We start from the raw sequence: 16,362 nt of genomic DNA, 5'->3' as shown, positions 1-16,362 counted from the left end.
CCTTAATTGTGCATAAACATAAGATTTTACAATGATTCAACTCAATATTTTATTAAGGACCATACCTGAAAGAAAGTGCTATCAGCAAACTGCCTCCAGAGAGATTCTGAGCGGGGCTTATTCTGACAATACTTCTCATACATCTGAAAATCCTTCCGCTGAAGTAAAAAGAAATACATTTTACTACAAATTGCTAAAGAGAAAAAGACTTTAGGATGCAAAAAAAAAACCATTTAAATTGACAGATCAATCAAGTTCATAATAGCACAGTGTAACAACTTGGAGTGTTCAGGTTTTGTATTCCATTTCATTGGTGATTTTTTTTTAATTGTGTTTTCCTGACTTTGTGCATGTTAAAAGGTAGTAACAGAGGGGTCAATATTCAAAACAATTTAACCAGATAGGGCTCCTGGCTGGTTAAATTGCTTGTGCAGGACTATCTGTTGATATTCCGTGGCACTTAACCGGTTAATGCCGCTGAATATCACCACAAACCACTAAATTGAAAGCCAGCTATTTTGTAGCCGGTCCAGGAGCGTATCTCTTATGCGGTTAAGTGTCAATATTCTGGAATTAACCGCCTAAGGGCGGTTTTTATCAAGCCATGCAAACGGTTCCCATGTGGCAATGTCAACTGAGCCCATTCAAAGTGAACGGGCTTTGTCAGCATTACTGCACTGGGAGCCACTAGCAGGGCTGCCGAGAGACTGGGCCAGGCCCAGGGCAAGGCTGCCCCTGGGGCCCCGCCCTCGAGGTTGCCGCTGCCGCTGCTCCCCCTCTACCCCCCTGAGGTCGCCACCGCATCCCCCAAAAACGCCGCAGCCACTGCTCCCCCTCCACCCCCCCCCTGAGGTCGCCGCCACCACTCCCCCCATCCATCTGCCACCGGGCCGGGCCCCCTGCATTGAAATCGCAGTCTCACCTCTGTGAAAGCAGCGCTGCAGGCAGCAGAATGTCTCCCTTCGGCCCTCCGTCCCTCCTTGTGTCCCGCCCTCGCGGAAGTTACGTCAGACGAGGGCGGGACACAGGGAGGGAAGGAGGGCCAAAGGGAGGTGTTCTACTGCCTGCAGCGCTGCTTTCATGGAGGTGAGACTGCGATTTCAATGCAGGGGGCAGACGGTCAACGACGGAGGGCAGGTGGGACTGCGGCGCCAGGCCCCCCTTGGAGGCCCGGGGAATTTTGTCCCCCCTGCCCCCGCCCCCCCTTGGCAGCTATGGCCACTAGTGTGTTTTGATAAAAGAGGCCCTAAGTTAGGCAGCCATATCGGACTGCATAAAAGTCAGTCCTATCTTTATGTGGTATCGCATAAGTGGTTAAGTGCAGAATACCACACTTAACTGCATAAGAGATAGCCAGCCACATAAACTTGGATATTGAATGCCAGTGTCCATACATGACTCAGCATTGAATATTCAGGAATAACGCCAACAACAGCTTAAAAATGCTCACCCCCGTCGGCTGAATATCTATCTCAGACTTCCTAACTTATGTGCCAAATACACACAAAAGTTACACCAATTTTCAGAGGAAATGTATGTGTACATTTTACCTCTATAAAGTATGCCAGAGGGGGAGGAGTGTAAGCTGATACCCGACTCCAAACACAGGAAGTTGAGCAGGAGCTGTTTAATTCCAGTACACCACACCTGTTGTGACTGCCTTGAACTTCTGTGCAATGAGTGACATCATCAGGTGGCACTATGCAACTGTCAGATATAAAAGCCTGCAGGATCCACAATATGTGGGCCACAGGTGCATGCCCTTGGATGGTCTGAAGAGGCATGACTCCGTTAGAGCCCCCTTTGGATTTCCTCAGGGTCACAAGGAGGCGCAGAGATTAGAGGGGCTATGGAAAGAGGGCCTAGGGAGGGGTTTTTACTGTCTTTGCAGTAAGATGGATTCATGTTATTTACTACAGGCCTAATATTCAATGGCAGTTAATACCAAAAATCTGTGAAAATAAATAATCCACACTGCTCTAAGGGGCCCTTTTATGAAAGGGTTGCCAGGTGGCAATCTGGAACTACCGCCGGCCCACTGGGTTAGTTCCGCCTCAAGTGTGCACCATTTCCGGCACTACAGAAATTTTTTCCATAATTATTAGCACGGCACTAACTGGGCAGTGCCACATGCTGCCCAGTTACTGCAAGGTTACTGCAGGAGCCTGATATCTCACCTTGCATCCAAACCAAAGTTTCAGCGTGCTTGTCTGACATTGCTGTCTGGATGTCTCAACGCCACCTGAAATTAAATATGACCAAAACCGAGCTTCTCATTTTCCCCCCCAAATCCACCTCCCCGCTCCCCCCGTTTTCTATTTCTGTTGATGGCTCTCTCATTCTCCCTGTCTCCTCAGCTCGAAACCTTGGGGTCATCTTTGACTCTTCTCTCTCCTTCTCTGCTCATATCCAGCAGATTGCCAAGACCTGTCGTTTCTTTCTTTACAACATCCATAAAATCCGCCCCTTTCTTTCCGAGCACTCTACCACAACCCTCATCCACACCCTTGTCACCTCTCGTTTAGACTACTGCAATCTGCTTTTTGCTGGCCTCCCACTTAGTCACCTCTCCCCTCTCCAGTCGGTTCAAAACTCTGCTGCCCGTCTCATCTTCCACCAGGGTCGCTTTACTCATACTACCCCTCTCCTCAAGACCCTTCACTGGCTCCCTATCCGTTTTCGCATCCTGTTCAAACTTCTTCTACTAACCTATAAATGTATTCACTCTGCTGCTCCCCAGTATCTCTCCACACTCGTCCTTCCCTACACCCCTTCCCGTGCACTCCGCTCCATGGATAAATCCTTCTTATCTGTTCCCTTCTCCACTACTGCCAACTCCAGACTTCGCGCCTTCTGTCTCGCTGCACCCTACGCCTGGAATAAACTTCCTGAGCCCCTACGTCTTGCCCCATCCTTGGCCACCTTTAAATCTGTACTGAAAACCCACCTCTTTAACATTGCTTTTGACTCGTAACCACTCGCCTCCACCTACTCTCCTCTCTTCCTCCCCGTTCACATTAATTGATTTGATTTGCTTACTTTATTTATTTTTTGTCTATTAGATTGTAAGCTCTTTGAGCAGGGACTGTCTTTCTTCTATGTTTGTGCAGCACTGTGTACACCTTGTAGCGCTATAGAAATGCTAAATAGTAGTAGTAGTAGTAGGAGCCCTGACCACCACCTCAATGGGTGGCGTAAGTGCTTTCCCCCCCCCCCCCCCCCACACACACACACACATGGCCACGTGGTATATACAATTTTACTGCATGGTCATGTCGATTTTCGGCCATTTTTACCTGCTGTGGTAAAAAGGGCCCTGGCACGCAGCAAAAACAGCTGCCGCCACTACCACAGGGTCCTTTTTATCGCAATTTGGTAAAAGTCCCCTAACTGTCCAAAAATCCTGTATTCTCATTCAATACTTATGATAAAACAAAAGCACCTGCTGGATTCAAAAGTTCTAGAATGTTATTCATTAAACAACAATAAACAACTGTTCATCTCTTATCTATTGTAGGCCAAAGTGCTAAGGTCCAACAAGGGGCCCAGTTTCAAAGCATCTTCCTCAGGTAAGGTTGCTTTCAAAGTACGTGACTCAGCATCGCAATATACCAGTGTTCCAAGAATGTAATCAACACAGTGGACACATCATTTTGGACACATAGGGGTCCTTTTACTAAAGTATGGGAAGCCCACTGCGGGCCTGCCACATGGTGATCTGGCATTATTGCCGGGCTGCTGCAGGAGCCTGGTAGTAGTGCCTGCCCCCACCATATGCCATTTCCAGCGTGTCAGAAGTTTTTTGGGGGTGGGGGGGTTACCATTGGATTGGTGATGGAGCCCTTACTGTCTCCTAAATAGGTGCCATAAGGACTCCCCCAGGAAATGGCCGCGTGGCATGTGGTTAACTTACTACACAGCCAATTTCCTTTTTTTTTTTTTTTAAAAAAAAAAAAGCCTTTTACCTGCTGCTGTAAAAGGGGGCCTCGGCATTTCGCAAACCCGTGCACTGATGCCATCTCAGGGGTCCTTTTATCAGAGCTTAGTAAAAGGCCCCTATTAGTACATATTTTTGGTGTTAATTTCCACATCGGTAAGATCAGTGATATTTTGGGGAACCACTGTTGATATGTCACATTACAGTGACTCATTCATTAAGATGCAAGTTCTACCTGGGTTACGACTGGGAACTGAGCAACCCTAAATTCTGAAGGCCTAGCCACCATCATTTTAAAAGTTAAAATAAAACATTATTCCCCCCGTTTACAAAGCCGTGCTAACGGCTGCTGTGCGGCATTGCCAACACAGCCCATTCAAAGTGAGGGTGGCTTTCGTAAACATGGGCTTATTTTATTATTTCATTCTGAAAATCAAGACAAACAGTACCAACAGTCTCACCTTTATCTACATATTTATTCACTCCTTTGGAAAAAAAATCAACATAATGGCCACATTTTCCCATATTTCATCCAAAACCTTCATATGCATTTCTACAGCAAACAGCTGAAAATAATATATGCTTCCTCTTTGCATTTGCTGTGAATATTTTTGCAAGTGGATCTTCCCAGGGTGTTCACATTATTCCTGTTTCCAAATTAATTCAATGGCTACATAAATCAAAGTCAAAATTACCAAATCTAGATCTGGTGGGCGGCAAGCAGATGTCATTTTCTGGATAATCAAAATATGTAACAACGTAAAGATATTAAACTAAATCTATGCAAATGTATTCCATGACTTTTCATTGTGGATATCTTGAAAACAGACTTGGTTAAAGTTCTTCAGGGCCAGAGTAGAATTTTCAGTGCATTTTCATTATATTTGCTTACATAAATATTGCAATTATTTTATTTATTTATTAGGATTTATTTACCGCCTTTTTGGAGGAATTTACTCAAGGCGGTGTACAGTAAGATAGATCAAACATGAGCAATAGGCAATTACAGCTGTAAAAACATTCAAAAACTATTCAAAGTATGGCATGGTATACTACTTATAATGTCAACATAATACATAATAGAGTATTATAATTGATAGTGAAGGGTAAAGCAAAGAAGTAACATATAAGTCGGTAAGAAAGTAGGAAGAGTTAGAAAGTAAGGTGATTGACTTAAAGAAAGTTGCACATAAGGTCAGAGAGATGGTTAAACATTATCTCAGCTAGGGTAGGAGTGGATAAACAGGTCCTACTGCAGTATGTGCAGCCCGAGTCACTCCACTGCATACATTCAACTGTACTTGCTTCTATAGACTTCAAGGTTATCAATAGAAATCAAACAAAATAAAACATGGAAAAGAAAATAAGATGATACCTTTTTTATTGGACATAACAATACATTTCTTGATTAGCTTTCAAAGGTTGCCCTTCTTCGTCAGATCGGCAACCTTCGAAAGCTAATCAACAAATGTATTAAGTTATGTCCAATAAAAAAGGTATCATCTTATTTTCTTTTCCATGTTTTATTTTGTTTGATTTCTATTGATAACCTTTAAGAGTGGATTAACACGGCTACCACACCTCTCTACTTATAGACGTCAAGAAAGCGCCATATAAACAAAATGCACATTAGACATCAACATTTTTATTGATGATCTTGAACAGTGGGAAATATATAAATAGAAATATTGTTACACGTTAATTGTTATTTGTTGTAAGAATGGGGTTTAGCATCCCCACATACCCTTTCTAGGAAGCAGAATCCAACTCTTTCTGGCGCTTCAAGGCAACTTTCAAGCTTCTGTAGAAAAACTCTGAAAGAAAGTGAAACAATTCAACGAGGGACTGAAAATGGAAAACATCCTTAGCTCATACATATTTTACAAACTCTTTGCTTTCCTACTTGTTGTGGAAGTCATAGATCTCTGGCATATTTCCAAACAGAATGTTTTTGGTGTTCCTCAGGGCAGGTGGTATGAAAGTAACCATTGCTGGATTTTCCATTTGAGCTCTGTAACCCTGGAGTGTTGAAATAAAAAAAAAGTCATGTTCATAATAAAACCAGCCATCAGACTGTATATTGGCTTAGAAATATTGAAAATCTCTGCCTTAATCATCATTGTGGTTTTCATTTAGGATAGAAGAAAATCATGTGAGGGTGTGGTAAAGAAATAATATTTCATTCAATAAGATAAAAATATACAGAACTGACAATATAGCTAATATAGAACTGATTGAGGGGGTGGAGGTGCTACGAACATAAAGGTTTAGGTTTATTAGGCTTGATCGATGCCCTTCCTGACAATGTAACAAGAAGGTTTACAAATTAAAATGTGAAAATATTAAGGGGCTTTTTTACTAAGCTGTGTTAGGTGCTCATGTATCCTGTGGTAACTGCCAAATGTGCACGTGCTAAAAAGATTTTTTTTGAGGGGGCATGTCAGAGGGCCGACAGTGGCCCTTCCTGCACTAAACAGTTACCACATCTACATTAGCACATGCTAACTGGTTAGCGCAGAAATACTGTGTGAGCCTTTAATGCCTACAAAATGAGTAATGGTAAGTGCTCATATGGTAATTTTTTTTAATGGCCATGCGCTAATTGCAACATTAGCACCTGGCCCTTAATATAAAAAAATAGAAAATTGACCATTTTATGGCTGCAATAAAAATGACCTTAGTGAGCAGGCACACTAAGGCCACTTTATACCATAGCTTAATAAAAGGACCCAACAAATAAGAAAGGAGCAAAATTTTAGGTGATAGGATAGAGAAAGAAACAAGAGCAAGAGTGAAAATGAAGAGTGTAAAATCATTTAGGAATTTAAAAGTATTTGCACACAATGTTTCACCACCCTTGGGTCCACTGCAAAAAATCAATGAGCACCTAGAACAGTCGATGCTTATGGTCATTGATCAGGGTTGGTAGGCCTCTTTAAAAGATAGGCCATTTAAAAAATCTACAGAATGATTCTACTTTCCTAAGGGGTCTTTTTACTAAGATGCGGTAGGGCCCTTGCAATAGTGACAGCAGCCATTTTTGTTGAATGCTGAGGCATTTTTTATCACAGCGGGTAAAAGGCAAAAAAAAGAAATGACCATGCAGTAAGATTATACTTACTGCATGGCCATGTGGGGGTTGCACTTACGCGCAACCCCCTGTGGAAATATTTTTCAAATATTTCCACAGGCATCGGAAATGTCGCGCACTGGGAGTGGAACTATTGCCAGTGCCAACGTTGGACCAGCGGTAGTACCAGATTGCCATGTGGTAACTCCACGGTGGGCTTACCGTTGCTTTCTAAAAGAGCCCCTAAGAGACACAAGGGTGGAATCCAGAGAATGGGCACAATAAAAAAGAAGGCACTATGGCAAGTGAAATCTAGATGTGCACATCATACCGGAGAGGGTACTGTTAAAAAAAAAAGGAGAAAATATTTTTTCACTCAATGCATAATTAAGCTCTGGAACTCATTGTCAGTTAGCATAGCTGAGTTATAAATTCTTAGCGGTATAGTCCATAAACTGTTCTTAAAGTACACCCAGAGAAAGCCACTGCTTATTTCTGGAAAGAGGTAGCATGGAACCTTGCTACGTTTTGGGATTCTGCCAGATACTTGGGATCTGGCTTGGGCACTGCTATAAGCAGGGTACTTGGCTAGATGGATCTTTGATCTCACCCAGTATGTCAGTTTTATCTTATATACTATTATAAAACATGAATTAGATTCACGATCAAAGTTGAAAAATATTCCTTACACAAGTGTGGCAGGGCTGGCCCAACCATTAGGCAAGACAAGGTGGTTGGGGCTGGCAAAGAGCAGCTGCAAAGCAAAACAATAGATCCTGAGAGCCACAGAATCATCAATGAATACTTTTATCTGCAATCTGCAGGAACGGTGGAAGATGTTCAAAGAGCCCATTAACCTGCATAAATTACTTTTGGAAATTTCCCTCTCAGGATATAGCAAAGGTGACACAATGAGTCGATGCTGTGTGGTTTAGAATATTTATTCAGCAGCTCTACACCTTGATTTGACATGACTGTGTTTCAGCTCAGTGACCTGCCTCAGGAGTCTATACATAAAAACATCAAAATCATCTCGAGACAAGGTGTAGAGCTGTTGAATAAATCTTCTAAACCACACAGCATCATCGTCTCATTGTGTCACCTTCGCTGTATCCTGAGTTTGATTTTCTCTGCAAAGTCCTTGTTCTTCTGTATTTTGGAAATTTCCCTCATTATTTGTATGTTTTTTTGATATATAAACACTACGGAGGGGGGACAGATTAGGGACAATAAAGTTTATTGAGTGGCGGGGGGGGGGGGGGAGGGAGGTAGGAAAACATAAGGCTGAAGGTTCATCTAGGGGGAAACCAATACCCTTACACTGACCCTGAAAAAAATATATAAAAAACGTCCAGGTCCATACAACAAAAAGGACTAGTAAAGACTAGGGCTCTATTTACCAACATATGTTAACCAGTTAACATGCATTAGAGCATGTTTATATGCAATAATCTGAATTAAGCATAGTTAATAAACAGGCCCCATGAGAATGGGTCTTGTATTGTTTTGCATGTATTAGATCACATTAACACATGTTAATCTGTTAATAAATAGAGCCATAAGTGTTGTGTCAGGATATGGATGGCATTCTACAGGCAATAAGACACTATAGGGGGTATTTATCAAGCTGTGTTAGGGTACTGATCTGTGTTATTTGTTCCTTAATGTATTGTAAAGGGTTCTAATGCTGGGTGTGGTGCCATAATGTAGCATTAACGTCACATCACATTACAGAGTAATGAGATTCAAAACAGGCAAATGAGACATATGTGGTTAGGCAACGATACTCAATGCCAAACTGGCTATGATTAGTGGTTAAAATAGGCCGCATAAATAGCAGGCCTATCCTTAACTGCTAAACATGTAGGGCCCCTTTTACAAAGCGGCGGTAAGCCCAACATGGGCTTACTACTTACTAAAAAGGAAGTACCACCGGGCTACCGCAGCAGCCCGGTGGTACTTCCCACCCCCAGTGTGTCATCATATCTGGCGCTACAAAAATATATTTATTTATCGGCTTAACCAGTTTATTTGCCACGGTCGAAAATGAAACTGGATATTAAATGCCAGTCACAGGAAATGGCTTGGCATTGAATATCCAGTTTTAATGCTGACAGTGGACTGCAAAAGAATAGCAGGGGGTTAGTATCCAACTCCCTCTAGCTGAAAGTGCCCCTCCCTCAACTACATACCCCCTCAAGATCTTATCCCCTTCCTAGCGTTCCCCCACTCTCTTGAAAGTCCCATCAATCTTATTTTACTCAAATCCCTGGTGTCTACTGGTTCAGGTAGGAGCAAGCTCCAGTCTCTCCTGCCCTGCCAGCGCCTTTATCCAAAATGGCACCAGCAACCCCTAGCAATAACCTCACAGTTGTACTGCAAGAGATCGTGTTTCCATAAAAGGGCACCTATATGAAGTGGCTCGCAAGCATCATTATTCCTTAATTACAGGAATCAGCAGCCAGTGTTCCTGAGATACTGCAGGAGGGCGATTCCCATGGTACATATGTGGTTAATGTACAGTGCTGTGTATGCTTAGTAGCGCTATAGAAATGATAAGTAGAAGTACTAAGAGTAGTAATAAATCAAGGTTAGGTACAAGCCCGTCTTTTACCACACCTTGATAACTTCCCTCCTATATGAAATGCAGACATTTCACTGGAGAGAGATGAATAACCAAGGAGCTAGCCTGAATATCTGTTTTGCAACATGAGATAAAATACCGATGGTCGAATGTTTTTAAGGAAACAGTGATAAGCAACTTTTTCTTATATTGTTTGGGCAATGTCAGTGTGAATGGGTAGAATCTTGAACAAACAGAACAAAGTCCACCTTAAATAAATCTGTTTAACAGGTACAGCACTTGCAACACATCATACTTCTAACAGTACTCAGGAAAATGAAGAAATAATAGTATTTACTTTCCCATGCCACAGTGATCAAGAGTTCATGGGATAGAGTGTAAACTGACAAAAACCCCAGAGAATGAGAACACTTATTGAGTAAGCCATAGAGCTTAGGGTAGAACTTATTCTATAATTAACCACTATTATTTTAAAAAGTTGTATACTGCTCTCATTGAACCCTTTTCACAGAGCAGACGTATGTACTGTAATTTACAAACCATCATTCTCTGAGGACAAGCAGGCTGCTTGTTCTCACGACTGGGTTGACGTCCACGGCAGCCCCCACCAACCGGAACAAAACTTCGCGGGCGGTCCCGCACGCAGGGCACGCCCACCGCGCATGTGCGGCCGTCTTCCCGCCCGTGCGTGACCGTTCCCGCTCAGTTCTTTCTTTTCCGCGCTGGAGAGAGCCGCATTCGTCTCTCTCTCTCTCTCTGTCAGCCCCGGAAACCGGATCGCGTTTTCGCGCGAATTTTTTCTTCTTTTCGTTCTTGGTTCGCGTTTTTTCTCTTTCTTAAAAAATAAAAAAATTAAAACGCGCTGAACTTTGTTTCCCTCGTCTTTTAGCGGGGGCGTTGCGTTGCGGCCTTGTGGCCGCGCGGTCGATTTATTTTCGAGGTGTGATTTTTACCGCCACCATCGACGACTTTGACTTCGCTGACGCGATTTTTCCGTCGATGTCCTCGAAGGTCCCGAGTGGATTTAAAAAGTGTGGTCGCTGCGGCCGGCATATCTCGTAGACCAATACTCACGCTTGGTACCTCCAGTGCCTCGGGCCGGAGCACGATACCAAGTCGTGTACCTTGTGTCTCGCTCTCCGGAAACGGACACAAGTAGCGAGGCAAGTTCTTCGTGACCGGCTTTTTGGAACTTGCGCCGGCCCCTCGACGTCGACTTCGACGGCATCGGTATCGACGGCCGGATCTTCGGTACCGGTACCGATGTCCACGAAATCAGCACCGACGGCATCAACCCCAGGAGCACAGGTCCCGTCGGCCCGCCGGTCCTCCGGAGATGGGAGGGGTGAGAGGCTGCGCGGGCAATCGGCCCCGGTCACTCCCTCTACCCAGGGCCCTCAAGACCGAACCTGCAGACGTATGTACTGTAATTTACAAACCATCAATGTTGTAGGCTAGAAATAGATTTATTTTTTAAACTTTAAAATCCTACTAATTCAAGATGTAGGGGAGGGGAAGAAGATTTTAAAATGTTCACTATTTACAATGGATTCAGATAACCTGAATCACAGAGGAAAACGTTCTGATCACATAGCTGGTTCCGATCATTAAAGTAAAGTGGAGGAGTGGCCTAGTGGTTAGGGTGGTGGGACTCTGGTCCTGAGGAACTGAGTTTGATTCCCACTTCAGGCACAGGCAGCTCCTTGTGACTCTGGGCAAGTCACTTAACCCTCCATTGCCCCATGTAGGCTGCATTGAGCCTGCCATGAGTGGGAAAGCGCAGGGTACAAATGTAACAAAAAAAAACCTAAATACTGTTTGGGAGACAAAAACAGAAAGATGTTATTTAAATTTAAGAAATGTCTATTTTGCCATTCTATAAGTTATGGGGAGATTTCTAATCATTCTTGCTAAGTACGTCATGCCTGATATTCAAAAGGGTTTAAACAGGGCAGGAGAGGCTCCTGAGCTGTTAAAGTATGCTGAGCAGGCCAGTCATTAATATTCAGCAGCACCTTACCTGACTATTCGAAAGTGGGGCACTGGAGGGGCAATTCAGGGTGGACATAAGAACATGAGACTAGCCATACTGGGTCAGACCAATGGTCCATCTAGCCCAATATACTGCTTCCAACAGTGGCCAATCCAGGTCACAAGCACCTGGCAGAAACCTAAATAGTGGCAACATTCCATGCAACCAATCCCAGGGCAAGTGCTTCCCCAAGTCTGTCTCAATAGCAGAATATGAACATTTCCTCCAAGAACTTGTCCAAACCTTTTTTTAAACACAGATATGCTAACTGCTGTTACTAGATCCCCTGGGAAAGAGTTCCAGAGCTTAACTATTCGTTGAGTGAAAAAAGATATTTCCTCCTATGTGTTTTAAAATTAATCCCATGTAACTTCCTTAAGGGTCCCCTAGTCTTTGTACATTTTGAAAGTTGGGGAAGAGCCAACACTTATGCGGGGATGGGCCATATTGAGTGCTGGTGGCCGCACAGCTAAGCAGCCAGACTGGACTACACAAAAGGCTGTCCTATCTTTGATCTCATGTTATGCGGGTGCTGGCAATAGATATCATCCAGCACCTGCATAACAGGTCACAGCTGCTGGATCATCAATCCAATCCTCTTCCCAATCTCCCTAATCCCTCTACTCCAATCCCCTAAACCAACCCCAGATCTAATTTCCTCTACATATCCCCCTTTTTCAATCCCCCTGCTCCCCCATTCTGATCCCTCTTGTTCTGATTATCCCTATACCCCATTCCAGTCCTCCCATGCAGTACCCCTCTGATTTAATCCCCCTGCCCAAGTGATAACCTTCATTGCTCATCCCATGCACTGCAAACCCCCAAGAATGCCCTGACTTACCCAGGGACCACCTCTAATGGTCTATTGGGAAGGGACAGGAATTTTCCTCTTCCACTCCTGCCCTGTCTGGCTCTGGGTCCCATGGCAGTAGTCTTGTGTTACTACTGCTAAGGGTCAGTGCTGCCATTTTGAACCCTGAGCCAGACAGGGCAGGAGCAGAAGGGGATTGCTTCTTCCCTATCCCACTAGACTATCAGAGATAGCTTCTGGGTAAGTCCCAAGGGTTTTGTTTTTTTACAGGGGTGTGTCAGGGTGAGTAGGAGGAGCATCCAGGGGTGTTTCAGTTCGGCGGATGGGATTGGATCAAGGGGATCAGAACCGAAGGATGGTTGGAGTAGCTGACAGATAAGTGTCTTATGTGGGTCCTGGCTGAAATTTGACCATGGTCATGCCTGCATATTCAATGTCAGTGCCTCAAATTGTAGATGGAGCGGGATATAAAGCTTTTAAAATAAAAATAGCTTGGCATTGAATAATGGGGTCTAATTTAAATGGCGACCATTAGTGCTTTAAAAATCACTGACCACTAGTGGCTGAATATTGGCCGCATCATTTCATACATAGATCTCTGCAAGAATTAAATAATACTATAAAGTTAGAAGTCCATATACAGACTTAAATCTGTGAAATATGATTCCTTCTAGGGAACCACAGTCCACGGTGTGCATGTGGATTATTAACATGTCTAAATTAACATACATACAATTGATTTGCATACACTGAAAAGTTCTAATAAATGTTTTTAAAAAGTTATTAAAATGAATGTGATACAAAGGTAATTATTGAGGGCTCCTTTTACTAAGGCGTGCTGAAAAATGGCCTGCGCTGGTGTAGGCACGTGTATTGGGCACACGCAGGTCCATTTTTCAACGCACCTTCAAAAAAGGCCTTTTTTTGACCAAAAATAGACGTTGGCAAAATAAAAATTGGCGCGCGTCCATTTTGGGCCTGAGACCTTACTGTCACCCATTGACTTAGAGGTAAGGTCTCACGCATTAACTGGGCGGTAATTGTCACACACACTGCCAATTACTGCCTGGTTAGCGCCGCTCGGCGGAAAATAAAAAAATATTTAATGACACGCGTTTTGGATGCCTGTAAGAATTACTGCCCTGGGCACATGGTAGCCGGGCAGTTCTAATTTGATGATCATTGTACACGCATAGGTGCCTACACACCTTAGTAAAAGGGCCCCTGAAATAAACCATAAATAAAATGTCTGAAAATCATGGAAAAAAGACAAATGAACAAAAAACGAATGGAAAATTTTCTCTCAGAACTCCTGTGTTTGGATTCACAATCAATGTCATTTTTTTTTTTTTTTAGTGATCATGATCTAGAAATGCAATCAAGGTGCCAGATAGATCTGTATTTCTGGTCACAGATGTTGATTTAGAGCATCTCTCCAGTCAGCATTGCTAGCAAACCATCGCAGACACTGCACTGCAGCTCTACTCGTTATATTAAATCATGCTGTAACGTTGCTTGGGCAGACAGCACAGTCATATCACCACAGCATTCTGGAAGTATATTTCTCCCTTACACTCCTCTTTCCCTCCTCCCCCTAGCTATTATATAATAATGATATATAAGGGCAATTCTATAAAATGGCGCCTAGATATATGCACCTAAAGTGCACTTGTCAGGGGCCTATTGATATTTAAAACCATTTAACCAGTCTGGCACTTAAAAGGCACTTAATCAGCTATCTGGCAATATTCAGCAGGAGATAGCCAGCTATCTCCAGCTGAATAGTGACGTTTAGCGCTTAGCAGATAAATGGTTATATCATGCGTTATAACTGGTTATCCATCGATATTCAGCACATTGCCAGCTAAGTTTGGCAGCCAAATTAGGCCACCAAAATAGCTGGAATATCTTTGGTTGGTTTAACCTTAACTGGCCAGTGCTGAATATCAGCTTGGCCTGTTAAATTTTAACCAACCAAAAAACACCTGGATATTCAGTGGCAATCACCGTAAACAGCCCAGTATTGAATATCTGGGCTGACCGCCAACTGTGGGAGGCAGCCGGCTACCTTCCGTGGTCTGAATATCATCTCCAAGGTGCTCATTTTCCTTTACAGAATATTAGCCTAACTGGGTATACACACAGCTCTATTTTGGGGAAGAGCACATAATCCAGTGATAGAACTAGTGTAAATGTTCATGCCATAGGACTAGATTCAATAAATGATGCTCAAAAACAGCCCTGAAAAAAAATCCACGCAGAGCGATACTCTATAAACGGTGCTCTGAGTTGAACACCATTTATAGAATTGCGCTTAGAACCAATTTCCGCACCAAACTTTGGCAGCGAGGATTTACACCAACTGAACCCTAGTGTAAATCTTGGTGCGTAATTTTGGCGCAGATCTCCGATATTTTGTAATAATGTGCACATCATAAGTGAATGACCCTGACCTGTCCATGCCCTTCCCATGGCCACAAAAAAAAGAAGAGAAAACCCCTATGAATCAAGGCGGAGAGCAAAAATAAAAGTAGGAGAGGACGATGAAATTCCAACCCAAGGGTAAAAAGTAGGGCTGCATTTTAATTGCAGTTAACTATATGATTAATGCATTAATCATGATTTTAAAAAATGGATCACAATTAAAAAAACAGCGCCTCCTGTCTCCTTCAAACATCTTTTCTCTTCTACACTCTTACAATACCAACCCCAGTCCTCGGTGCAATTAGACATCTCCCCCCCCCCCCCCCCCACCTGTCTTTCAACATCACTCATCCCTACACCAGTCTACCTTAAAGGTGGTCTTCTGTTATTCCTTGCCAGCAGCAGCATTGCATATATGCTGCCTGCATCCTGGTCCAAAAGTTTCCCTCTGACCCATCCCATCCATGCAGAAAAAAAAGAAGTGATGTCAGAGGAGGCAGGACAGGCCAGAGAGAAAGCTTCAGGCCAGGCCACAGGCAGTATATGTGCAATGCTGCCACTTCCAGGGACCAACAGAAGATCACCTTTAAAGTAGGCTGGCAGAGGGGATTGTGAAGAGGAAAGATGCTGAACCATGGGTGGGGGGAGAGGAGTGATCTGCAGACCCGCAAGAAGAACTGGAGGGGCCATTGATGGAAGCTACGGCCAAGGAAGTGAGCTGCAGTAGCCACAAGAACAGCATGGTGCTGCTCACCACCAAGCTTGTGTCACTGCTCATAGAGGTGGAGGGGAGGGAGGGAGAGATGCTAGACAATAGGAAGGAGGAAGGAAGGGAAGAGAGAGAGAGAGGGGGGACCCCAGAAAAGAAAGAGAGATAGGGGGACCCCAGAAAAGAAAGAGAGAGAATGAATCTGGTAAAAGAAAAGAGGGGGGGAAGAAAGAGAAATGAAGAGATGTTGGATCTAGGGGTGGGAGGGAGACAGATTAGTCCTTTAGGGACGGTAAGGGGGTTGCGATTTGATATACCACCTTTCTGTGGTTACAATCAAAGCAGTTTACATATTATATACAGGTTCTTAATTTGTACCTGGGGCAATGGAGGGTTAAGTGATTTGCCCGGAGTCACAAGTAGCTGCAGTGAGAAATAAGTAAGTAATAACAATTCCTTTAATTGTGCGATTAATTGTGATTAAAAGTTTTAATCGAAATGCAGCCCTAGTAAAAAGCAATTTTATTAGTCGGATTTGACGCAGATCTGAGCTTCGGCATGGGGGCACCTGCCTCAGAAATCACAAATCAATCCATTTGGGTGTGGATATCAGTGTACTAAAAACAGTGCAAATACCAACAGAGTAAATATTCTGTGCTGCAAGTATATTGCAGGTTTTACAAAACGTGGTCAGAAGAAATAGCAATGCACATAATATTTTACTCTGTTGGTATCTGCATTACCAAGGACACTGCTTTTTTAGTTTTATTCACATGCCTTGTAAAGTGTCTGAAT

General features: G+C 43.4%; 1 protein-coding gene across 1 annotated transcript in view; it reads right to left on the bottom strand.

Annotated features, from left to right (window-relative positions):
• Nucleotides 1-16,362, bottom strand: part of MCF2 (MCF.2 cell line derived transforming sequence) — a 147,671-nt gene that overhangs the window by 44,248 nt on the left and 87,061 nt on the right. The window contains exons 16-18 of the mRNA XM_030209577.1: nucleotides 5,841-5,956; nucleotides 5,682-5,751; nucleotides 66-158 (exon numbers count right to left, since the gene is read on the bottom strand). Coding sequence (XP_030065437.1) covers nucleotides 66-158; nucleotides 5,682-5,751; nucleotides 5,841-5,956 — 279 coding nt within the window. The remainder of the gene's footprint in view (nucleotides 1-65; nucleotides 159-5,681; nucleotides 5,752-5,840; nucleotides 5,957-16,362) is intronic.

This window comes from Microcaecilia unicolor, chromosome 7 (genome assembly GCF_901765095.1).
Source record: "Microcaecilia unicolor chromosome 7, aMicUni1.1, whole genome shotgun sequence".
Classification (NCBI taxonomy): domain Eukaryota; kingdom Metazoa; phylum Chordata; class Amphibia; order Gymnophiona; family Siphonopidae; genus Microcaecilia; species Microcaecilia unicolor.
This window is presented reverse-complemented; position numbering and strand designations above follow the sequence as displayed.